This window comes from Pelophylax lessonae, assembly GCF_965119305.1.
Source record: "Pelophylax lessonae genome assembly, chromosome: 4".
NCBI classification, from domain to species: domain Eukaryota; kingdom Metazoa; phylum Chordata; class Amphibia; order Anura; family Ranidae; genus Pelophylax; species Pelophylax lessonae.
Genome location: NC_138771.1, coordinates 62,013,284 through 62,039,814, shown reverse-complemented (window position 1 = coordinate 62,039,814; position 26,531 = coordinate 62,013,284). Strand labels below are relative to the sequence as shown.

At 46.8% G+C, this 26,531-nt stretch overlaps 1 protein-coding gene across 1 annotated transcript in view; it reads right to left on the bottom strand.

Annotated features, from left to right (window-relative positions):
• Positions 1 to 26,531, bottom strand: part of SERINC4 (serine incorporator 4) — a 133,132-nt gene that overhangs the window by 70,127 nt on the left and 36,474 nt on the right. Inside the window, exons 6-8 of the mRNA XM_082254919.1 lie at positions 20,329 to 20,422; positions 17,594 to 17,805; positions 762 to 857 (exon numbers count right to left, since the gene is read on the bottom strand). Coding sequence (XP_082111045.1) covers positions 762 to 857; positions 17,594 to 17,805; positions 20,329 to 20,422 — 402 coding nt within the window. The remainder of the gene's footprint in view (positions 1 to 761; positions 858 to 17,593; positions 17,806 to 20,328; positions 20,423 to 26,531) is intronic.

The window sequence follows — 26,531 nt, the reverse complement described above, 5'->3', positions numbered from 1 at the left end:
CTGCAGATGTCCATCATCCAATCATACGTAGGCAAAAATGTTGTTGTTTTTTTTCATTTTCCCTGCATGTGATTGGGTATTCTATGTAAAGTGAAATTTCACTTTATTCACTAAGCTCTGGGGAAAATTCCCTTGCAAAGTGCAATTCCCTTTGAAAAGTCAATAGCTTTTTTTCTTTTAGTAGAATCAACCTCAAACTGGTGATAAAATGTGTGAGACATAGTAGATGGGATGTGACATTTGGGATGTTTTACAGAAAAAGATAAATAGAAGAAAAAAGGATTTTTTTAAACAATGACCAATCACAGAAACAATAGAACACGATACCTTGTAAGATATGGTAATGGAACGCTACTAAAAGTCACAAAACAGACATTTCTACAAACGGAAAGAGATAAAAGGGGCCATTTTAGACTCAAAGCCGCAAAATGGTAAAGATAAAACAGACAAACTTGTTTTGTTTATTGTGAGCTTGTCATGTAAGAGAATGGCCGTGTTCCATTATAATGTGATGACAATGAGTGTTTGATCTATTTGGGAGACTTTGATATAAAAAACCTCCATGGTGAACACAATCCCCATTATTGATGGAGTCTAATAGACTCAGCGCTGCGATTTCACAGCGGCTCATAGAGCCAGACTTGACAGCTCCAGAATGGAAAGGTTCAACTCAGGACACAGCTAGTATATCAATATATGAAACCACAATGACAGTGATTGAAAGGCTTTGTACTCCAAAACATCATCACTTCTTCACTGACCTCTTTCCGGAGGTCGGCTAGAAAGAGCTGAAAATGTAAGGTATGTGACATAGCAACTGATGATGGAGGCTTGAAGCAATCCAGAACGAGGTTGCTCTAGAAAACAAGAAATAGGGTTATGGACATATTAATCAGTTAGGTTGGAAAAAAAAAGAATTTAATTAATTTAACCAAAACCAACAGGAAATAATTAAATAAATAGAATGAATACAGTAAACCCCCCTCCATTGCGGGGGTTACGTTCCGGACCCAGCCGCGAAAAGTGAAAATCAGCGAAATAGAAAAACCCTATTAAAATGCATTGTAGACATGTTTTTTTTTACTGTCAATATACCGGGACCGCAAAAACTGAACCGCGATGGAGCGGGGGTTTACTGTATACAGATCCCTTTACCCACAGCTGATCCAGAGGAAGGCAGAAAAAACCCCCTCTAATCTATGATCCAATTTTCTCCACGACCAATTACACCTTGGCGTGCTGCTCAGGCTTTATTACTGCGGGGTGTGTGTGGATCCTTCGCACCCGCTGCTTGGAGTTCCAACATGGGATGGAGCTCGTCCCAGATCCTCTTATGACTCAAAGAAGGAAAAGGGGTTGATCCCTGTAGCCGCACATCCCTGTGGTCCTATAGTCAGTATGAGAGTGGCAACCTCAGCTTAGACTCCAACCAGGCCACACCTCCAACGCGTTTCACTCTGCCCCCGATGATCCCTTTGAGTAACCACCTCCATCCCATGCCTATTCTGACACTTTTCTCCTACATGTAAAAATCAACTTTTTTTTTTTGCTAGAAAATTACTTAAAACCCCCAAACATTATGTTTTTTTTTTTTTTTTTTGGGCAGAGACTCTATAGAATAAAATGGTGGGTGTTGTAATTTTTTATGTCACAGGGTATTTGCGCAGCTGCAAACAATGATACCGGGATGATGCCTGTCGGTGCAGGCATCATCCCGGTATTACCACTGAAACCCAAGGACGTATGGGTATGTCCATTTGGGGGAAGTGGTTAAGCTCTGGGGTGGAGCATAATGCGTTGGAGGTGTGGCCTGGTTGGAGTCTAGGTTGAGGTTGCCACTCTCATACTAATCATAGGACCACAGGGATGTGCAGCTCTAGGGATCACCCCCTTTTCCTTCTTTGATCCAATTTTCTCCAGTGGGGAAAGCATTCAATGGATCAGCAATCTCTGGTGTTCTTGCCTATAAATATTAATAAATAGTGCTCACACTTGGGGGGAAAAAAATGAAGTGCCGGATCACAATAACGCGGCACGACTTCGGGGGCGACCTGTGAAGTCACGTGCGCCGCGACTTTGGCGCGACTTGCACGGACTTCATATAATGAATGTCTATGCAAGTCGCTCCGATGTCGCCCCAAAGTAGTACAGAAACCTTTTTCTAAGTCGGAGCGACTTGAGTCGCTTCTATTAGAACGGTTCCCGTAGCACACAATGGACCGCGACTTGTCAGGCTGACCAGTCGCCTGACAAGTCGCGGTAGTGTGAATGGGGTCTTAAGCTCATGTTTTTCTTTCTTCATTATAATGGTGCAAAGGCAAAATGTCTAAGTCAGGGGTCTCCAATCTTTCTAAACAGAGGACCAATTGACTGCTCTTAAGGGCTGTAGCCAGTGGGAGTAGAAAATGCTATGGCACCAGTGGGAGTAAACAATGCCCCATCATTGGTACTAGTTGGAGGAATAGTGCACCAATTCTGTGTTCAGGTGGAGGATTAGTGCCCCATCTTTGGTGTCAGTAGAGGAAGAGTGCCCCATTTTTGGTGTCAGTAGGAGGAATAGTGCCCCATTTTTGGTGTCAGTAGAGGGAAGAGTGCCCCATCTTTGGTGTCAGTAGAAGGAAGAGTGCCCCATCTTTGGTGTCAGTAGAAGGAAGAGTGCCCCATCTTTGGTGTCAGTAGGAGGATGAGTGCCCCATCTTTGGTGTCCGTAGGAGGATGAGTGCCCCATCTTTGGTGTCAGTAGGAGGAATAGTGCCCCATTTTTGGTGTCAGTAGAAGGAAGAGTGCCCCATCTTTGGTGTCAGTAGGAGGATGAGTGCCCCATCTTTGGTGTCCGTAGGAGGATGAGTGCCCCATCTTTGGTGTCAGTAGAAGGAAGAGTGCCCTATCATTGGTGTCAGTAGGAGGAAAAGTGCCTCATCTTTGATGTCAGTAGAAGGAAGAGTGCCCCATCTTTGGTGTCAGTAGGAGGAATAGTGCCCCATCTTTGATGTCAGTAGAAGGAAGAGTGCCCCATCATTGATGTCAGTAGAAGGAACAGTGCCTCATCTTTGGTGTCAGTAGAAGGAAGAGTGCCATATCATTGGTGTCAGTAGGAGGAAGAGTGCCTCATCTTTGGTGTCAGTAGGAGGAAAAGTGCCCCATCTTTGATGTCAGTAGAAGGAAGAGTGCCCCATCTTTGGTGTCAGTAGGAGGAATAGTGCCCCATCTTTGGTGTCAGTATAAGGAAGAGTGCCCCATCTTTGGTGTCAGTAGGAGGAATAGTGCCCCATCTTTGGTGTCAGTAGAAGGAAGAGTGCCCCATCTTTGATGTCAGTATAAGGAAGAGTGCCCCATCTTTGGTGTCAGTAGGAGCAATAGTGCCCCATCTTTGGTGTCAGTATAAGGAAGAGTGCCCCATCTTTGGTGTCAGTAGGAGGAATAGTGCCCCATCTTTGGTGTCAGTAGGAGGAAAAGTGCCCCATCTTTGGTGTTAGTAGAAGGAAGAGTGCCCCATCTTTCGTGTCAGTAGAAGGAAGAGTGCCTCATCTTTGGTGTCAGTAGGAGGAAAAGTGCTCCATCTTTGGTGTCAGTAGAAGGAAGAGTACCCCATCTTTCGTGTCAGTAGAAGGAAGAGTGCCCCATGTATGGTGTCAGTAGAAGGAAGAGTGCCCCATCTTTGGTGTCAGTAGGAGGAATAGTGCCCCATCTTTGGTGTCAGTAGGAGGAATAGTGCCCCATCTTTGGTGTCAGTAGGAGGAAGTGTGCCCCATCTTTGGTGTCAGTAGGAGGAATAGTGCCCCATCTTTGGTGTCAGTAGGAGGAATAGTGCCCCATCTTTGGTGTCAGTAGGAGGAAGAGTGCCCCATCTTTGGTGTCAGTAGGAGGAAGAGTACCCCTTTGTAAGTGTATATAAACCCAAAACCAAAAATGTGATATATTGCAGTGTAATAGTTCTTGGTATGGTGGCTACATTCGTTTTCTTTTTTTATCAAGCTTCTTTTGCTTTATTTTCACCCACCATATGATGCTGCAAATAACACTGTTTCTGTACTGGGGTGGCTGTCACTCCTCCACTCTATCTACGGAAGCAACCATGGTTGTCACCCTTGGCTGTTCTGATATGAACTACAAACAAGTACATATCTCTTTATCTTCATTACATGAGGGAGAGGGGCAATTGTTAGTTTATTGTTGAGTGCATATTACAGGAAGCGAAAAGGACATTGGTTTTCTGGCTAGATCAACAGGTATTTTTAGTATGTCCTGAAATGTTTAGCGTAAAAAAAGAAAAAAAAAACGAATGCAGCCACAGCATCTAAGGACTGTAAGCTGCAATATATTACATTTTTGTTTTTGGGTTTAGCTATCCTTTAGAAGACAGAATGTAGAGTTGATATACACTATATTACCAAAAGTATTGGGGCGTCTGCCTTTACATGCACATGAAGTTTTAACAGCTTCAACTCTCCTTGGAAGGCTTTCCACAAGGTTTAGGAGTGTCTATGGGAATGTTTGACCATTCTTCCAGAAGTGCATTTGTAAGATCAAGCACTAATGTGAACAAGAAGGCCTGGCTCGCAGTCTCCGCTTTACAGGGAGTGCAGAATTATTAGGCAAATGAGTATTTTTGAGGATTAATTTTATTATTGAACAACAACCATGTTCTCAATGAACCCAAAAAACTCATTAATATCAAAGCTGACTATTTTTGGAAGTAGTTTTTAGTTTGTTTTTAGTTTTAGCTATTTTAGGGGGATATCTGTGTGTGCAGGTGACTATTACTGTGCATAATTATTAGGCAACTTAACAAAAATCAAATATACAGTATACCCATTTCAATTATTTATTTTTACCAGTGAAACCAATATAACATCTCAACATTCACAAATATACATTTCTGACATTCAAAAACAAAACAAAAACAAATCAGTGACCAATATAGCCACCTTTCTTTGCAAGAACACTCAGAAGCCTGCCATCCATGGATTCTGTCAGTGTTTTGATCTGTTCACCATCAACATTGCGTGCAGCAGCAACCACAGCCTCCCAGACACTGTTCAGAAAGGTGTACTGTTTTCCCTCCTTGTAAATCTCACATTTGATGATGGACCACAGGTTCTCAATGGGGTTCAGATCAGGTGAACAAGGAGGCCATGTCATTAGCTTTTCTTCTTTTATACCCTTTCTTGCCAGCCACGCTGTGGAGTACTTGGACGTGTGTGATGGAGCATTGTCCTGCATGAAAATCATGTTTTTCTTGAAGGATGCAGACTTCTTCCTGTACCACTGCTTAAAGAAGGTGTCTTCCAGAAACTGGCAGTAGGACTGGGAGTTGAGCTTGACTCCATCCTCAACCTGAAAAGGCCCCACAAGCTCATCTTTGATGATACCAGCCCAAACCAGTACTCCACCTCCACCTTGCTGGCGTCTGAGTCGGACTGGAGCTCTCTGCCCTTTACCAATCCAGCCACGGGCCCATCCATCTGGCCCATCAAGACTCACTCTCATTTCATCAGTCCATAAAACCTTTGAAAAGTCAGTCTTGAGATATTTCTTGGCCCAGTCTTGACGTTTCAGCTTGTGTGTCTTGTTCAGTGGTGGTCGTCTTTCAGCCTTTCTTACCTTGGCCATGTCTCTGAGTATTGCACACCTTGTGCTTTTGGGCACTTCAGTGATGTTGCAGCTCTGAAATATGGCCAAACTGGTGGCAAATGGCATCTTGGCAGCTGCACCCTTGACTTTTCTCAGTTCATGGGCTGTTATTTTGCGCCTTGGTTTTTCCACACGCTTCTTGCGACCCTGTTGACTATTTTGAATGAAATGCTTGATTGTTCGATGATCACGCTTCAGAAGCTTTGCAATTTTAAGAGTGCTGCATCCCTCTGCAAGATATCTCACTATTTTTGACTTTTCTGAGCCTGTCAAGTCCTTCTTTTGACCCATTTTGCCCAAGGAAAGGAAGTTGCCTAATAATTATGCACACCTGATATAGGGTGTTGATGTCATTAGACCACACCCCTTCTCATTACAGAGATTCACATCACCTAATATGCTTAATTGGTAGTAGGCTTTCGAGCCTATACAGCTTGGAGTAAGACAACATGCATAAAGAGGATGATGTAGTCAAAATACTCATTTGCCTACTAATTCTGCACTCCCTGTAATTCATCCCAAAGGTGTTCTGTCTGGTTGAGGTGAGGACTCTGTGCAGACCAGTCATGTTCCTCCACCCCAAACTCGCTCATCCATGTCTTTACGTACCTTGCTTTGTGCACTGGTCCAAATCATTTGGTGGAGGGGGGATTATGGTGTGGGGTTGTTTTTCAGGGGTTGGGCTTGGCCCCTTAGTTCCAGTGAAGGGAACTCTTAAGGCATCAGCATGCCAGGACATTTTTGGACAATTTCATGCTCTCAACTTTGTGGGAACAGTTTGGGGATGGCTCCTTCTTGTTCCAACATGACTGCACACCAGTGCACAAAGCAAGGTCCATAAAGACATGGATGAGCAAGTTTGGGGTGGAGGAACTTGACTATTCTGCACAGAGTTCTGACCCCAATCTGATAGAAAACCTTTGGGATGAATTAGAGTGTTTGGGATGAATTAGAGTGTTTGGGATGAATTAGAGCGGAGACTGCGAGCCAGGCCTTCCCGTTCAACATCGGTGCCTGACGTCACAAATGCGCTTCTGGAAGAATGGTCAAACATTCCCATAGACACACTCCTAAACCTTGTGGACAGCCTTCCCAGAAGAGTTGACCTGCTATTGCTGCAAACGGTGGGCCAACTCAATATTGAACCCTATGGACTAAGACTGGGATGCCATTAAAGTTCATGTGCATGTAAAGGCAGGTGTCCCAATACTTTTGGTAACATAGTGTATGTTATCATCTGGGTACATTTGCTTCATGAAGCACCTTGTGTAACATCAGAAAACAGATTGGTTTCTACTAGGGTAATGTGCATCAGTGCTCTTTGCAGCATGCTATTAAATACAACCACCGCAAGCCTATAATACTCTATTTTATTCCGTCGGGCCATGTTAAATCCTCTACAAAATTTCCTGGCGGCTTTTTAACCACGGGGGATACAAACATCAAAGTGGGATGATACTTAAAGTCCCGTTTGGTACAAATGTCAAAATACAAGAATACCATTCACATGCTAAGTAGACAAAGTCATGACCTCGCATGGCCTCACTATATGATCGGTGCCAATTGAATTACTAGAGGGGGGTAGGAGAGAGCTGACGGCTCTGGTGTGATTTCAGCACGTTTATTTACTTGATGGTCAAAGGGCAATCACTCTTTAGACAAGGCCAAACAACGTTTAGCATAGCTGCCAGAATAGAACACATGCAGGGTGTAATGTCAGCAGGCTATTCTTTTTTCACAACTAAAGCTTTCATGTTCCTGCAAGAGTACATACATTTATCATACCAGAAATTCAAAACTTTGATAGAATTCAAGACCTAAATATAATAAATTATGTTTAGCAGAGTTATTCTTTAAGCTTAATGACATAAGCTTATGTTCTATGTCAAGCATGTTTGACATAGAACTCATGGTTTTAAAACTACACCTACTTGGCAATCTATAACTGGATTTATAAACAGACACAATATAGCAGGTTAGGTCAGCAGGCAGCCTACAATGTGCCAACTTTTGGCGTATCAGAATACAGACACCAGTGCATCCAATAGGGTAATAAATATGGCGTGGTCAACTAAAGTCAACAAAATGAAGACATTTTTTTAAGGTCAACTTTTCTATACTTAGCAAAAAGAATATTTTAAAAAATGTACCCTAATATATATCAATGGCCAAGAATGGTCCAGCAAACAGACATAATGTGCTCATAATGTATGTGACAGTCAATGTGACCAATGGGGCAAAGTGCAGGAACTCAAAGTAAGCAAATAATCAGAAATTGGCTTTTACCAGTCTTTCTTAGCCACTTGCTGACCACCCCCGTAGGGGGGCTCGGCTGCGCATAATCACGTAGATCTACATGATTATGTGCATGCAAGAGGCAGATGGCAGGAGGAGCGGGCTCGATCGCCACCAGCCTCCCGCGATCTTTGGCAAAGCTGACAGGAGAACCGTCTGGAATGTAAACAATGTAAGACGGCTCTCCTGTCAGAGAGGCAGGGAAAGATCGTGTGATTCAGCTAAGCTGAATAAGAGATCTCTTTCTGCATCTGTTCAACCCATCCCCCACATAGTTAGTAAGCACACATAGAGAACACATTTAACCCCTTGATCACCCCCAGTGTTAACCCCTTCCCTGCCAGTGTCATTTATACAGTAACAGTGCATATTATTTAGCACTGATCACTGTATTAATGTAACTGGTCCCCAAAAAGGGTCACTTATGCCTCGTTTCCACTGAGCGGAACGGTTCGGGTCGGTACAGTTTGGAAGGGTTAGAATGGTGCGGTCTATTCAGGTGAGCGTTTCCACTGCAAGTCGGGCCACCAGGGACCATGCGGGGTTTACACCAAATGAGGTGTTTGTTTTGCTCTTTCATTTGACGTGAGCATTGAAGTTTTCCTGTCCGCCAATCAGTGGAATCTATCGTGTGACGCCAGTAGCTCCGCCCTAACCGTACCATACCATTTCCTATGGCCCTACATCTGAAGCAGGACCAGGAATGGTGCGGTTTGGTTCGGTTGTATGGCCACTTTCATAATGGAAACACTCAAATTAGCGTACCGTACCGAACTGACCCGAGCCGATCCACTCAGTGGAAACGAGGCATTAGTGTCAGATTTGTCAGCCACAATGTCGCAATCCCGACAAAAATCGCTGATCGTCGCCATTACTAATAAAAAAAAAATAAAGTCTATAAATCTATCCCGTAGTTTGTAAATGCTATAACTTTTGCGCAAACCAATTATTATACGCTTTTTGGGATTTTTGTTTTACCAAAAATATGTAGCAGAATGCAAATTGGCCTCAACTGATAAAAAAATTAAATTTTTTAAATTGTTTTTATTGGGAATGTTTTAGAGCAGAAAGTTGAAAATATTGGTGTTTTTTCACAATTGTCGCTCTTTTTTTGTTTATAGCGCAAAAACGAAAAAACCACAGAGGTGATCAAATAACATCAAAAGAAAGCTCTATTTGTGGGGGAAAAAGAGGACATCAATTGTATTTGGGTGCAACGTCGCACGACTGCGCAATTGTCAGTTAAAGCAACGCAGTGCCGAATCGCAAAAAATGGCCTGGTCGTTAAGGGGGTAAAACCTTCTGGAGCTGAAGTGGTTAAAGTGATCCTGTTACGTCTTCTTTTCAGAAAAAAGTAACAGGTTCTATTCATATCCTATGCTAATGATACATTCCCCACACTCTTCCACTGCTCTGTTCACGCACCAGAGGAATAAGTAGTTCATGTTGGTCTGTGTTGGAGCTTTCACAGGGCTAAGGACTTTCCCGTGGTGTCAACACTGGCAATTGGCCACCCAGATGCAGAGAAATGTATTGTGAGCAAAGGGAAGTGGGTAAAATTCTCTGACATACCAAGTAGTTCACAAAGCTCTGGCTGGTGAAATAGAGCAGTAGGAGAGTGTCTGTAAAGTAAAAATCTATAATGGGAGTGGGTTATCAGGTGAGCCGGGTACTTTGCCCTTATAATCTGATTACTACAGTAGCTATGAGCTCATGCTCTTTCATTACATAGTTATGTACATAGTTAGTCAGGTTGAAAAAAGTCACAAGTCCATCTTGTTCAAACTATAGAAAAAGGAAATAAATAGAAAACCTTCATATAAACAATCTACGTATATACCCAGACTTGATCTAAAGGAAAGCAAATAGCCCCAATAAAGCATGGTCCAATTTGCTGCAGTGGGAGAAATAATTTCTTCCTGATCGCCCAGAAGGCAAACGAATATTCCCTGGATCAAACATCTCTGGATCAAAAATACATACAGTATCTCACAAAAGTGAGTACACCCCTCACATTTTTGTAAATATTTTATTCTATCTTTGCATGTGACAACACTGAAGAAATTACACTTTGCTACAATGTAAAGTAGTGAATGTACAGCTTGTATAACAGTGTAAATTTGCTGTCTCCTCAAAATAACTCAGCACACAGCCATTAATGTCTAAACCGCTGGCAACAAAAGTGAGTACACCCCTGAGTGAAAATGTCCAAATTGGGCCCAATTCGCCATTTCCCTCCCCAGTGTCATGTGACTCGTTAGTGTTACAAGGTCTCAGATGTGAATGGGGAGCAAGTGTGTTAAATTTGGTGTTATCGCTCTCACTCTCTCATACTGGTTACTGGAAGTTCAACATGGCACCTCATGGCTAAGCACTCTCTAAGGATCTAAACAAAATATTTTTTTCTCTACATAAAGATGGCCTAGGCTATAGGAAGATTGCCAAGACCCCGAAACTGAGCTGCAGCACTGTGGCCAAGACCATATAGCGGTTTAACAGGACATGTTCCACTCAGAACTGGCTTAGCCGCGATCGACCAAAGAAGTTGAGTGCACGTGCTCAGTCTCATATCCAGAGGTTGTTTTTTGGGAAATAGATGTATGAGTGTTGCCAGCATTGCTGCAGAGGTTGAAGGGGTGGGGGGGTCAGCCTGTCAGTGCTCAGACCATACACCGCACACTGCATCAAATTGGTCTGCATGGCTTTTGTCCCAGAAGGAAGCCTCTTCTAAAGATGATGCACAAGAAAACCCGCAAACAGTTTGCTGAAGACAAGCAGACTAAAAACATGGATTACTGGAACCATGTCCTGTGGTCTGACGAGACCAAGATATACTTATCTGGTTTAGATGGTGTCAAGCGTGTGTAACCAGGTACGGAGTACAAAGACAAGTCTGTCTTGCCTACAGTCAAGCATGGTGGTGATGGTGGGAGTGTCCTGGTCTGGGGCTGCATGAGTGCTGCAGGCACTGGGGAGCTACAGTTCATTGAGGGAACCATGAATGCCAACATGTACTGTGACATACTGAAGCAGAGCATGATCCCCTCCCTTCAGAGACTGGGCCGTAGGGCAGTATTCTAACATGATAGCGACCCCAAACACACCTCCAAGACGACCACTGTCATGCTAAAGAAGCTGAGGGTAATGGACTAGCCAAGTATGTCTCCAGACCTAAACCCTATTGAGCATCTGTGGGGCATCCTTAAATGGAAGGTGGAGGAGCGCAAGGTCTCTTACATCCACCAGCTCCCTGATGTCATCATAGAGGAGTGTAAGAGGACTCCAGTGGCAACCTGTGAAGCTCTGGTGAACTCCATGCCCAAGAGACACTTTAGGCCCAATTTGGACATTTTAACTTAGGGGTGTACTCATTTTTGTTTCCAGCAGTTTAGACATTATTGGCTGTGTGTTGAGTTATTTTGAGGGGACAGCAAATTTACACTGTTATACAAGCTGTACACTCACTACTTTACATTGTAGCAAAGTATCATTTCTTCAGTATTGTCACATGAAAAGATATAATAAAATTTCTCTATCGCTCATTGACAGACGTAGTCTTCTTGATTCTCAAGAGCTGGGTTATGTTGTCTCCGCAGGAGTAGGACTAGGCAGAATGACAAAACGTTCTGGCTCCACCCTAGGGGCAGTCCCTGAGGGTATATCCTCCCTCTCTCTGCTACAGGGAATCAGTTTTTTTCTGTCTAGTCAGGAGTAAGGACCTAAGTTCCTTGCTGGGATCTTTTGGTCCTGGCAAGACTTTTTTTCTTTAAGAAAAAGACATTTTTTAGCTAGTTTTCTCCAGTGTTTTTTCCTGTGAGATCTTCAAGCAAAAATGCCGGACTGGGCGACACTTGTGGTCACCCCAGCCGGCCTACGAGCGCGCGCAGACCATGGCATTGCGCTTGGTCGGCCGCGACATATTCAAGTAAGTATGCGGGCCGGGCGACGGGCTGGATGTTGAGATCCAGTGGTCACCCCGGTTTCTGCCTAAGAGCGCGTGCAGACCAGTGCGCTGGGTCGGCCGCGACGGAGTCCCAATGAAGGGACTGACTTTGCGAGTTAAAAGTCTCGCTTGGACGCCAGGTACCAGAGAGTCGAGGCGTCCACAAACCCCCACCCCGGTGGAGAGGGTATTGTGAAGAGAGGGTGCCTGTCGGTTCGGTATGGTGAGTAAACGTTCCCTTTTTTCCTCATTATGAGGCAGTATATATTATGGGCCCCTCCATATATGGTCAGTATATATCTGATACTTACAAGTCCCCCTTGTAATACAGCATGTGTTTGTGGGAAGTGGACTTGGTTCAAGAGCTAACACTCTACCCAGCAGACTGTAACATTACAGCAGACATAGGAGGTATAATCCTACCTTATGTGCAGTGTATCTCTGTAGATCCATATGTCACCTCTTAGCAGAGTGCAGGTGGATGGCTGGGAAGACGATATCGGCGGTCCGCCGCCATTTTGCCGTAGACCGAATGCATGTATGTCCTCAGGTCACGCCGGCCGCCATGTTTTTGGAGTCTTACGTCTCTTCTATGGGGGCGGCCATGTTTTGTGAGCCCAGCTACCTCGTGGAGGGCTGGGAACGCCGGAAGGCGTACACAGGGGGCGGAGCCACGCCTTCTGCCCGGGAAAAAGCAAACAGCTCCTTCCAGTCTGTGTAAGACAGACGCTGACTGCAGTTTGTTGGAAACTGCACTGCATCGGTTGGTGAGCCTTGGGGGTCTCTCTCTCTCTCTCTGGGATCGAGAAGCAGGTACTCTGAGGGGCGCTATTGCGCTAGGGGGAGACACACAAAAAAAAAAAAAAGTTTTTTTGTTTTGCTGGCAAAGGTGTCCTGTATTAACATGGACCCTGCCACTCATGTATCTCCTCCGGATCCCCTCGAGGGGTCTGCGGGATCCTCCAGCACCCCATTGACAATTGAATCTTTGTCAGCTATTATGGAAACTTTTGTGTCCCGGGTGGAAGTGGCTTGTCAGGGACAGGGCGCAAGAAAGCGACCCCCGCCTAACCCCTTATTATCTGAAACCTCGGATTCAGACTCTGAGCCCATTTCTGCAGTTGCAGGTACTTCATCTGGTATTGGTGTCTCGGGTCCTGTCTCTTCAGACAGTGAGGAGGATGTTTCGGCATCCGCCATAGCCCGAGAGGAAGCGTTGGTAAACGCACTCATTGTATCTGTTCAAGAGACTTTAAGGTTACAGGGTATTCCATCAGAAATAGCTGAAACTGAGATCCCTTTTGGGACTAAAAAGCGCATCAAAGTGGCGAAGGTTTTTCCATTGCCCAAATGTTTTGGCAATCCAATCGAAGAAGAATGGCGTCTGCCAAAACGCACTTTTAATATTTCTAAACGCATTGACAGGCGTTATCCGTTTGAGGAAACCCTGATTAAGAAATGGACAGAACCACCTGTGGTGGATTCACCTATTGCTAGATTGAATAAAGCCACGGTTATTCCTTTAGAAGACGCTCCGTCTTTTAAAGATCCAGTGGATCGCAAGATAGAAGCTATGTCTCGCACCATGTTTTCCTTGATTGGATCAGCTTTCAGACCAATAATTGCTATTGGTCTGGTTTCGCAGGCTGTAACTGAATGGACCAAGTGGTTACGCCGGGACTTAGAAGAAGTCCCTCAGGCGGTATCAGATTTGTTGGAACAAATGATACAGGGGTTACAGTTTGTATGTGATGCGGCGTTAGACGCCACTCCATTAATGGCGCGAGCATCAGTCTCAGCAGTGGTTCTCAGGCGTACACTGTGGCTAAAAGATTGGTTAGCCGACCAAGGTTCCAAAAAAGCATTGGCTAATATTCCCTTTTCAGGAGAGCGTCTATTTGGAGCCAACTTAGATGAGATCATTAAGGATCTCACCGGTGGAAAAAGCACCTTTTTACCGCAAAATTTTAAAGGTAGAGGAACTCGTCAAAGACGAGGGCCTTCTTTTTCTGCTCACAAGAGGTTTTTTCGTCCAGCGGGTGAAAAAACTAAGTCCTCCAAAGCTCCTGCAGCAGGCGTCAGGGGTCGTTGGTCGGGCAAGCAAAAGCCCGCCCCCTCCAGACCTGAAGATAAACCATCCAAAGCCTGAAGGTGCGCCTCCACCCATAACTGGGGTGGGGGGACGTCTTCGCCGGTTCCCGGATCCATGGCTTTCCAGAATCCCGGACAAATGGGTTTGCGAAGTCATAAGGTCAGGGTACAAGATCGAGTTTCGATCTCTCCCACCGGCGCGATTCTTCCCTTCCAATATCCGACTATCCGCAGATCGTTTAGAAGATCTGCGGAGAGCAGTCACAGATTTACTACAACAAGGAGTGGTAGTCCACGTTCCTTGGACAGAACGGTTTCAAGGGTTTTATTCAAACCTGTTTACAATACCCAGGAAAGAGGGCAAAGTGCGTCCAATTCTGGACTTAAGAGCACTCAATTCTTTCGTCAACATAAGAAGATTCAGAATGGAGTCCATTCGCACGGTAGCAGCCTTCCTGCATCCAGGGGATGTCCTAGCGTCCATAGACATCAAGGACGCCTATCTTCACATTCCCATTTTCGCAGGACATCAGCGTTTTCTACGCTTTTCCGTAGAGGAGAACCACTATCAGTTTGTGGCGTTACCTTTCAGTCTCGCCACGGCTCCGCGGGTCTTCACAAAGGTGTTGGCCCCAATGTTGGCACTTCTGCGCCAAAGAGGTATATCGATTCTAGGTTACCTAGACGATCTTCTGCTTCATGCAGAGTCTCCTCAGACCTTGCTACAAAACATAGAAATTACTATGATTTCTTTACAGGAATTCGGGTGGCTGGTGAACCAGCAAAAGTCATTTCTGGTTCCCACCCAGAGGCTCGAATATCTGGGTCTAATTCTAGACACAGTCAGGACAAGAGTTTTCCTTCCGGTAGGGAAACTTCCGAAAGATTCAATCAGCAGTCCAGTTGTTACTGTCCAACAGCTGGTCTTCCCTTCGGACTTGCATGAGGGTTCTGGGGTTGATGGTGGCTTCATTCGAAGCAGTCCCATTTGCCCAGTCCCATACCCGAATTCTTCAGCAAGAGATTCTTCTCAGATGGAATCGGAATCCGGAATCCCTGGACAATCAGATCCGATTGAGCAAACAGACCAGAGAGTCTCTGGTATGGTGGCTTCGGTCTCCGATGCTCAGCCAGGGAAAGTCATTTCTGCCAATATATTGGATGACAGTGACCACGGATGCCAGTCTATCCGGATGGGGAGGAATTCTCGGTCAGTTATCTGTCCAGGGACTTTGGTCCCCGGAAGAATCCAGGTTACCGATAAATGTATTGGAACTGAGAGCGATCAGACTTTGTCTGATTCACTGGACCGAGCAGCTCCAGGGCAGCTCGGTTCGGATCCAGTCGGACAATGCCACGGCCGTGGCTTATGTCAATCACCAGGGGGGCACCAAGAGTGCCCGAGCGGCCAAAGAAGTGGCTTGCATTCTTCGCTGGGCGGAACGATTTGTTCCAGCAATCTCTGCGGTGTTCATTCCGGGGGTGGAGAATTGGCAGGCAGATTATCTCAGCCGTCAGACCCTGGATCAGGGGGAATGGTCCCTCCATCCAGACGTTTTCCACCAGTTGTGCCTACGGTGGGGCACCCCGGATGTGGATCTGTTGGCATCACGATTCAACAGGAAAGTTCAGAGATTCGTGGCTCGCTCCCGCGATCCTCTAGCAGAAACCGCAGACGCACTGATAGCCCCGTGGGGGCAATACCAGCTAATATATGCCTTCCCTCCTCTCGCGTTACTGCCAAGACTTCTTCGCAGAATAGAGGAGGAAGGAATCCCAGTAATCCTGGTAGCTCCGGACTGGCCTCGTCGAGCTTGGTACGCCGACATGGTCAGACTGGTGGCGGACGTCCCGTGGAGACTTCCTCTCAGGGAGGATCTACTGTCTCAGGGACCGATCTTCCATCCTGCTTTACGATCGCTGGCTTTAACGGCCTGGCTATTGAGACCCAGGTGCTGAAGGACAAAGGTTTGTCAGCTTCAGTTATTCCTACTCTAGTTGAAGCAAGGAAAGCGACTTCCAGAAAGATTTATCATCGCACATGGAAGTCCTATATTGCATGGTGTGAACTTTTGGGGTTCCGTCCTCGGTCTTATTCGATTAGTCGAATATTGGCTTTTCTGCAACAAGGGGTTGAGCAGAAACTGGCCTTGAGTACTATCAAGGGTCAGGTTTCAGCATTAGCCATCTTCTTTCAGAAGCCTTTGGCTACTCATTCCTTGGTGCGGAATTTCATCCAGGGGGTGCGACATCTGGCTCCGCCAGTGCACGCGCCGTTACCATCCTGGGATCTTAATTTGGTGCTGTCGGTTCTTCAGACACCTCCCTTTGAAAATATCAGGGAGATTCCCTTGCCTACTTTATCCCAGAAGGTGGTCTTCTTGGTGGCTATCACTTCTGCACGCAGGGTGTCAGAACTGGCTGCATTATCCTGTTGTTCCCCAGATCTGGTGGTTCATAGGGATAAGGTTGTTCTTCATCCGAATCCATCCTTCCTTCTAAGGTGGTTTCAAAGTTTCATTGAATAAGGACAGTGTATTGTCCTTCCTATGTCCTTAGCCCTATCATACTCGAGAATTTGCATGGCATTCCTTGGATGTAGTTCGGGCGATCAGGATATACTTAAATACTACGGATTCAATTTGTAAGACGGATTCACTGTTTGTGATCACGGATGGCCCTAAGAAGGGGTTGCCTGTTCTGCTGCGACCATCTTTAGATGGATCAGACAGACGGTGGTATAGGCTTATTTTATCTAAGGGTCGGGATCCCCCGTTCCCTGTTAAGGCGCATTCTACTCGGGCGCTTAGAGTTTCCTGGACCTTCCGCCATCAGGCGTCAGTGGTTCAGGTTTTCAAGGCGACTGTTTAGTAGTCGGTTCATACCTTTACAATATTGTATAAGGTTTATGTGATGGCATCGTCAGATGCCTCTTCTGGCTGCAAGGTTCCTGCAGGCCACTGTTTGAGGAGACTGTTGGTCTACCTCGAGGGTTTTTTCCGTTGGAAAATTTTTCTTTAGTCTCATTCTTTGTTTATAATGAGCCTTTAAAACTTCTAGTTTGGCACCGGTTGGGCCTTCTAGATTGGATTTGATTTTGTCAATCCCACCCCTCATTTGTGGCACTGCTTCTGGATGTCCCAGCTCTTGAGAATCAAGAAGACTACGTCTGTCAATGAGCGATAGAGAAAAATGGATTTTTGTAAGAACTTACCGTAAAATCCTTTTCTCTTAAGCTCATTGACAGACGTAGTACCCGCCCCTCTATCATTGAGTTGGGTTGGGTTAAATTCTCTGTACTGCTTTAAACAGAACTGATTCCCTGTAGCAGAGAGAGGGAGGATATACCCTCAGGGACTGCCCCTAGGGTGGAGCCAGAACGTTTTGTCATTCTGCCTAGTCCTACTCCTGCGGAGACAACATAACCCAGCTCTTGAGAATCAAGAAGACTACGTCTGTCAATGAGCTTAAGAGAAAAGGATTTTACGGTAAGTTCTTACAAAAATCCATTTATTTACAAAAATGTGTGTGTGTGGGGGGGGGGGGGGGGGGTGTACCGTAATTTACTTAATTGAATAAATCCTGAACCTTCTCCAATAGATGCAATGTACACAGTATTGAAATACTTACTGAGCTGTACACAAGGTGTGATTGAAATGAAGGACATGAGTATACACAGGAAGATGTTAATACCGATGAGTCCTTTGTTCAGGAGGCACCCAGCAGGATGGGTGAAGAACTTGTATAGGAAATAGAAGGCCAGGGAGGCAATGGAATAGAAGAGGAGTGTGGTGAATAGGACAGCAATATACCAGCGCTTGTCTTTAGTAGCACCGGTCAGCCTGAAAGAAAGAGAAGACACAAGAATTCTACTCAGTGGAAAAAGTCATGTAGAACCATTTATTTCACAGATTATTACGGCTGGTGCCTATGAGCTTTCATCCATGTTATCTATCAAACAACAACAGAGAACAATAAAGTGATTAAAACAGCATTTTTTTTTAGATCAAACTCCCTAGAACAGTCTTTCTCAACCTTCCAAACACAGAGGAACCCCATGAAATACCTTTTTAGGGTCAATGAACGCAATTTACAAGGTGGATAGGATGCTCCTTACGTTTCAGGCATTAGAAATAATCCCCATTGCAGATAGCTAAGATCAATGGTGTCAGTGGATAGTGGATACTCATCTCAGAGGTAGAAGTTGCTCATTACACAAGGAACCCCTGGCAACCTTTGGAGGAACCTTATGGCACTTTTCCACTGCAAGTACCGGCTCGGCTCTACTCGGCCCTGCTTGGCCCCGTTTGCTTTTCCACTTCTGGTACCGCATGGTACGGTGTTGGAACGGTTCGGTACGGTATGGTTTGCTTTTCCACTAAATTAGTACTAAAGTTAAGTGGGTGGGATAACAACGGGGTGGGTGGGATTCTCTGACCAATCAGTGGCTAGTAGTGACTGCATACAAAGGATTGTGTCATATGGTACCGGGTATGGTACCTCTTGGAACCACAATCGAGGTGGTAATGTTTTTGAGAGCCGTACCATTCGGTTCCATGCAGTGGAAAAGTGCCGCCGTACCGCACTGAACCGTTCCTACACTATACCATGCGGTACCAGCAGTGGAAAAGCACAAAAGCGAGCCGAACCGTTCGGTTCCATGCAGTGGAAAAGCGCCATTAGAGCTCCACAGAACCCTAGTTGAGAAAGGCTGGTTTAGAACTTTGAGGACAGCAATGTATCATTTTAGCAAGGCCAAAGTTAGGGGAAAACTATTCAATTTCCTAGGTATTTTTAGTGGGGTTGGTTATTGAGAAGCAGCTGACACGAAAAGACAATAGACCCGCACCATAGATCCAAATTTCAATATTTAAAATATTTTCAAAACCTCCTGCTCTCTAGCTCCCTCGTCACCTCCTCCCATACTCGCCTCCAGGACTTTTCCAGAGCCTCTCCAATCCTATGGAACTCCTTACCCCACTCTGTCCGATTATCTCCTACTCTATTAGCATTTAGATGATCCCTGAAAACCCTCCTCTTCAGAGAAGCCTATCCTACCCACAACCATACTTCCATTTTCTCCATCAGCTCATCCCCCACAGTTATTGCCTTTTGTTTTACCTTACCCTTCCTTCTAGACTTTAAGCTCTAACGAGCAGGGCCCTCCAATTCCTCCTGTATTGAATTGTATTGTAACTGTATTGTCTTCCCTCATATTGTAAAGCGCTGCGCAAACTGTTGGCGCTTTATAAATCCTGTATAATAATAATAATAATAATAATATTAATAAATAATAATATTTACTTTTTTATGTTTGTTAAAAGCTAACTTCACATTCCTGACCATGTTTTGATGTTACATACATACTAAAGCCCCGTACACACGTACCGATTGTCGGCCGAACGATCGGCCGTCTTTTGTCCAGTGCTGTCGTGTTGGTTGAAAAGTGCTAAAGACTGCACACAAATTTTGTCGGCCAACAACAACCAACTTCAGAAGTGATGTCATGTGATGGTTAACTTTCCGTGTGTTTTTTCTTCTCTGAGCATGCCCAGTCTTGCTCATCTGGCTTTTGTCGGCCGAAATCTGTACTGACTGACGAACAATCGGCCGTTCTGGTGTTGGCCAACAAAAATTTTATAGCATGCAGACCAGATTTTGCTCGGCCGAAAAGTCGCAGTCGGTTGTCGGAAGCATCATACTAACAAGCCGACAATCGGCCGATCGGACGTTGGCCGAATATTTACGGCCGACAATCGGTACAAGTGTACGGGCCTTTAGGGTATGTATGTCAAACATGACTACAGTCCACCCTCAAACCTCCCCAAATGACAGAATCCGGGGATTCTTCAACCTGCCATCTACTGTCAAATTTAAAATTGGTAAAGCTGTGTATGGCTCCACCTGCGCAGCCTTGTCATTCATTTACATGGAGTCATGAATGATTAAACTACAAGTCCCATCTTCCATGCAGCACTGATATTTCCCCCATCTCTGTTGCTGAAGATCTGTACCGAGATACAGACCTGAACTGAAGAAACGGTCTGCAAGAGCCATTGCTCCCAGTTGCAATGCTTTGCAGGCACAAAAAAAACAACACATTTTTACTTTTTGCAATATGGGTGCATTTTTTATTTTTAAAAAGGTGGAACTCTTCTTTAACTCCCTCGCTTCTTTAGACTAAAATATGGGATTTAAACATGCCTATTGCCTCCTAAATGGTATGCATCTATGGATAATGTCAGCTAAAAAAAAAAGCACACTTGTTTTCTGGCACCTTGCCAATACTGCCCTCGTGTGGTGACTGACTCTATCACAATCAAATACAGTTATGGGAGTAAAAAAAAGAAATTAAAAATTCTCACCAGTTCTTGTTCCAGGTGTGCGCAAAAGCTGTTATTAGTATCAGCTGAATGAGGACAAAGGAGAATCCACCACATACACCAATATAATGCCACACTGCGGAGACAAAAACAAGCGTTTCAGGTATTTTGGAGATCGGTTTGGTTTCAGGTAAATTAGACTACACTTCCTAAATGCCATTTATTTATCCATCCATCCATTTTTGCATTCATTTCATATGGGCTTATATTTTTTCTCTTCCAATCATTTTTTATGAAAATGTTTTATAGAGTACAGCATTCGATTGCATATGGGCTTATATTTTTTCACATAAAATCTAATTGGTATTATGTACAGTTTTAATGATAGAAATGGGTGGAATGTACTACTAGAACTTCCCTAATAAAAAACGATTATGGCATCTTTTTTTAAAGCAGATATGTCTATCTGTCAACATTATAGCTGAAATTTTGGTAAAAGAAATAATTTGCTACAACTGTGGTCATATACTGTAACTTGGCTGTAATGAAGAATGTACTACACCCTGCAGGCTGATGGTTCCTATAGAAATGTTCTCTTCTTTGATGCCTGGTCCTCCTCACTGTGTGGGGGTGACATGAACATGGTGCCAGCTATCAGGCTAAGACACACTGTTTGGCTAATGCTTATGCGTGTATGTATAGGTGTGCACATTCCTATGAGCATAGAAGATAGATTGCACATCTGCCTACATGCATGAGCAGGCGTGCACGTCAACTGCCACCTATTTAAACCTGAACTCTGCACTAGTTCTTTCCTGTATGGTCCCTGACCTTGCTTTCGGATCACCCCTGCCAGTTCATTTTTGCTGTCTGCCTCCACTACCGATTCTAGCCTGGACCATGCTTTTGCCTAGTGACTCACTCTGTACCTTGGCACCATTAAATTCTTCAACCTTTCATCACATACATTGAGTGAAGCCCAACAGTCTTTATTAAAGGGCCTTAGTTTTGCCCTTTGTACCACTGCCAAAAAATTAAGTCTATTTAAGGATCTAAACCACTTCATCTGTAATCCAGAAACAGCCAAACGTAATTTTGCCAAAGACTCTAGCACTCATAAAGCTCCCCAGGACGATCTTTTGACCATTCCTGACTCAGAGACTGCCGATGACATACTCACTCTTCAGAGTTTATGGGTACTTTGGGACCAAAGTTTTATTGACAGTCAACTACTAAAGGAGTACTTTGACCCACCTATAGAGCTGTCATGGTCTTACCTTCTTGCTGTTCTCCTTCGTTTGACATGTGCTGGCGGCCATCTTGGTTTCTGGGTTTCTTGTAGCCTCCCACCCTACGGCTCCTCCTTCCCACTGGGAGGAGCTGGATGCCTAGCTCATATATATAGGAGGTCTGTGGCTTCAGTTCCTTGCTTGGTCCTCCTGTGTTCACATGCTTCTAAGACTGCTGCTGCTTCTGGTCCCTGATCCTGGCTTCGTCTGACTACCCTGCTGGTTCCTGATCCTGGCTTCGTCTGACTACCCTGCTGGTTCCTGATCCTGGCTTCGTCTGACTACCCTGCTGGTTCCTGATCCCGACTTCGTCTGACTACCCTCCTGGTTCCTGACCTCTGGCTTCGCAAGGACTCTGCCTCGGTTTCGCCATCAGTTTGGACTTTTGCTTTACAGCTTGATTTTCAATAAAGCCTTCTTATTTTCACTTATCTGTTGTTGTACGTCTGGTTCATGGTTCCGTGACATTAGGACCAAGCCATGAATTCTGACGGTACAGGGCCATCCTCGCTACCCACGCTGGTTTCCAGACTTGATCAGCAGGATCACCTGTTGGGTCGGTTCGCCGTGGCGTTGCAAACCCTGCTTGAACGCACGGCTCATTTCGCTCCCGTTGCCGATGGGTCGGTTGTCGCTCCTGGGCCCGCTCCTACTGCCGCTCCGGTTGTTGCGCCAGAGTCTACCCCGACACCTGTTGTTGCGCCTGCGGTGTTTCGGGGTATGACCGGTTCTGCCCCCCTTCCACAGCACTTTGGGGGAGAGCCAACTCAGTGCCGAGGTTTCCTTAACCAGGTGGGCATTTATTTCGAGTTGCTGCCACATGCCTTTCCTACTGAGAGATCAAAGGTGGGCTTCTTAATTTCGCTGCTCTCAGACAAGGCCTTGGCCTGGGCCAGCCCTTTATGGGAGAACAGCAATCCGGTGGTTGCCGAGTTTTCCGGTTTTGTTGCTTCTCTTCGGAGGGTATTCGATGTGCCGGCTCGTGCTGCCTCTACTGCGAAGCTCCTTATGTCCATCAGACAGGGTTCACGATCCGTAGCTGAATACGCCATTGTGTTTCGTACCCTGGCAGCAGAGGTGGGCTGGAATAATGAGGCTCTGGTCGCTGCTTTCTCTCATGGTCTCTCGGATGCCTTGAAGGATGAGGTTGCAGCTAAGGACCTACCAGTGGAGCTCGAGTCTCTTATTTCTTTCTTGATTTTGATTGACACCAGACTCAGGGAGAGACCTTCCTTTAAGGAGAGTCTGCGGAGGCCTCCTAACAGATTGGCGCCTACCTTTGCTGTCCCACCCGTGCCTCCCTCTCCTCCCACGCCTCCTGGGGATGACTTGGCTGGGGGTGAACCCATGCAGCTGGGCTTTGCTCGCCTGTCCGAGGGGGAGAGGGTACTCCGAAGACGCGAGGGTCGATGCATGTACTGTGGTCTCGGTGGGCATTTTCGGTTGGCATGTCCGAACCGTCCGGGAAACGCTCGCACCTGAGATCCTGTCGGGGGCAGATCTTGGGTGGAGTCTCCTCGTCCCCGGTTTCCCGTGTTGACAAACCACTGATCACTGTTGTCCTCTCCTGGGTCGGGGGCTCAGTGACGACCCAGGCGTTGGTGGACTCTGGTGCTGGTGGTTTGTTCATTGATAGTGTGTTCGCTGCCGCCAATTCCATTCCTCTGCAGGCCCGAGGTTCTCCACTGGCTCTTGAGGCGATAGACGGCAGACCCCTTCTGCCGCCACACGTGACTCATGAGACCCTTCCAGTGGGGATAGCCATTGGTGCCGTTCACAGAGAGTCGGTCTGCTTCCAGGTTATTTCGTCTCCACACTACTCGGTGGTCTTGGGGTACCCCTGGCTCCAGAAGCATAATCCGACTTTCGATTGGAGATCGGCCAAGATCCTCTCGTGGTCACCGCAGTGTGGGGCTAGTTGCATCCATGGGCCTGTCAAGTTGCTGTGTACTTCCTCGGACTCTCTGTTGCCTCCTGAATACGAGGAGTACCGGGATGTATTCGATAAGGTGTGCGCGGTTGCCCTACCTCCGCACCGCCCATACGATTGTGCCATCGAGTTACAACCTGGTGCCGTTCCTCCTCGTGGCAAGGTCTATCCACTGTCAGTAGCGGAGAATGAGGCCATGGAGGAGTACGTGAAGGAGGCGCTTTCACGCGGACACATTCGCAAATCCTCGTCCCCGGCAGGGGCTGGATTTTTCTTTGTGAAAAAGAGGGGCGGTGAGTTGAGGCCTTGCATCGATTACAGGGGTCTCAATCGCATCACGATCAAGAACGCTTACCCGATACCCTTGATTTCCGAGCTGTTCGATCGCCTTAAAGGGGCCACGGTCTTTACCAAACTCGACCTGAGGGCGGCATATAACCTCGTAAGGATCAAGGCGGGCGATGAGTGGAAGACCGCGTTTAACACCAGGACCGGTCATTATGAATCCTTGGTTATGCCCTTTGGGTTGTGCAATGCGCCCCAGTCTTTCAGGAATTCATTAACGATGTTTTCCGTGACCTGTTGCAGCAGTGTGTGGTGGTCTATTTGGATGACATCTTGGTATATTCTGAATCCATGGAGACCCACATTCTGGATGTCAGACGAGTGTTGCAACGGTTACGAGAGAACAAGCTGTTCGGTAAGCTTGAGAAATGCGAATTTCACCGATCCCAGGTAACCTTCTTAGGTTACATCATTTCCGCTGAGGGGTTCTCCATGGATCCTGAGAAGGTTTTCGGCTGTCTTACAGTGGCCCCAGCCCAGTGGTCTTCGCTCCCTGCAGCGCTTTTTGGGCTTCGCCAATTATTATCGGAAGTTCATCAGGGACTTTTCCATGCTAGCCAAGCCTCTCACGGATCTGACCAGGAAGGGCAGTAATTCCCAGGTCTGGCCGCTCGAGGCCATCCGAGCTTTTGAGGCTCTAAAGTCCGCCTTTGTGTCGGCTCCGATTCTGTCGCATCCCAACCCTGGGTTGCCCTTTGTCCTCGAGGTGGACGCGTCTGAGACGGGAGTAGGCGCCCTTCTGTCTCAGCGTAGAACACCAGAGGGTCCTCTACTTCCTTGTGGGTTTTACTCCCGGAAACTGTCTTCCGCGGAGTGCAACTATCAGATTGGTGACAGGGAGTTATTGGCCATCGTGCAGGCCCTTAAAGAATGGAGGCACTTGCTCGAGGGTTCGGTGGTTCCGGTCCTCATCCTGACGGACCACAAGAATCTGACCTACCTTTCTGAGGCCAAGAGATTGACACCACGTCAGGCTAGATGGGCTCTGTTCTTGTCACGTTTTAATTACGTGGTCTCCTACCTACCCGGTTCCAAGAACATCAGGGCGGATGCCTTATCACGGCAGTACTCCGACCTGTCCAGGGAGGAGTCGATTCCGACTTCGGTCATACCTCCGAATCAGATCCTGGCCGCCATTCGCACCAGCCTGACCTCTCCCCTGGGTGAGCAGATTTTGGCGGCTCAATCTGGTGCTCCCTCTGGGAGACCCAACGGCAGATGTTTTGTGCCTGAGGAGTTGCGCACTCGGTTGTTGCGAACCTACCATAACTCCAAGACCGCGGGGCATCCTGGAAAGAATCAGCTGTCCTGGGCTGTTTCACGTCTGTTCTGGTGGCCTTCCCTACGTTCCGACATAGCCGCATATGTAGCGGCATGCTCCGTTTGTGCCCAGAGTAAGTCCCCTTGGCACCTTCTGTTGGGCCTTCTGCAACCCATAGCCACCGGGGAGCGCCCATGGTCACACCTGGGGATGGATTTCATTGTGGACCTCCCTGCATCCCGAGGCCATACGGTCATTCTCATGATTGTGGATCGATTTTCCAAAATGTGCCACTGTGTTCCTCTCAAGAAGTTACCCTCTGCACAGGAGTTGGCTACGATTTTTGCCAGGGAGGTCTTCCGGTTGCACGGTTTGCCCAAGGAGATTGTGTCGGATCGGGGGAGTCAGTTTGTGTCCAGGTTCTGGCGCGCCTTTTGCTCCCAGTTGGGGATTCATCTCTCCTTCTCCTCGGCCTACCACCCTCAGTCCAATGGGGCCGCAGAACGATCCAATCAGGCCTTGGAGCAATTCCTTCGTTGCTATGTCTCCGATCACCAAGACAATTGGGTTGACCTCCTGCCTTGGGCTGAGTTTGCCAGGAACACGGCGGGGAACTCTTCCTCTGGGACGTCTCCCTTCATGGCCAATTATGGGTTCCAACCTGCCGTGTTACCGGAGGTATTCTCTCCCCAGGATATTCCGGCTGTGGAGGATCACCTTTCCGTCCTACGTGCTTCTTGGGTACAGATCCAGAAGTCCCTTGAGGCCTCTGCGCAGCGCCAGAGACTCCAGGCTGATCGCAGACGAGCGCCTGCTCCTTCCTACCAGGCCGGAGACCGTGTATGGTTGTCCACCCGCAACCTCAACCTTCGAGTGCCCACTCCCAAGCTGGCGCCTCGCTTTGTTGGTCCCTTCCGAGTGCTTCGCAGGGTAAACCCGGTAGCCTATGCCCTTGCGCTTCCTCCTGGCATGCGGATCTCCAACGTGTTTCATGTCTCCCTGTTGAAGCCACTGGTGTGTAATCGTTTCACTTCCTCGGTTCCTCGGCCCCGTCCGGTCCAAGTGGGCAATCGTGAGGAGTATGAGGTGAGCAATATCCTGGACTCACGCCTGGTCCGCGGTCGGGTGCAGTTTTTGGTTCATTGGCGTGGTTATGGTCCAGAGGAGCGTTCCTGGGTTCCCTCCGCAGATGTCCATCCTCCTGCCTTGCTCCGAGCCTTCCACGCACGCTTCCCTCAGAAACCGTTCTCTTCTCCGCGGAGGAGAGGCCCTTGAGGGGGAGGTACTGTCATGGTCTTACCTTCTTGCTGTTCTCCTTCGTTTGACATGTGCTGGCGGCCATCTTGGTTTCTGGGTTTCTTGTAGCCTCCCACCCTGCGGCTCCTCCTTCCCACTGGGAGGAGCTGGATGCCTAGCTCAT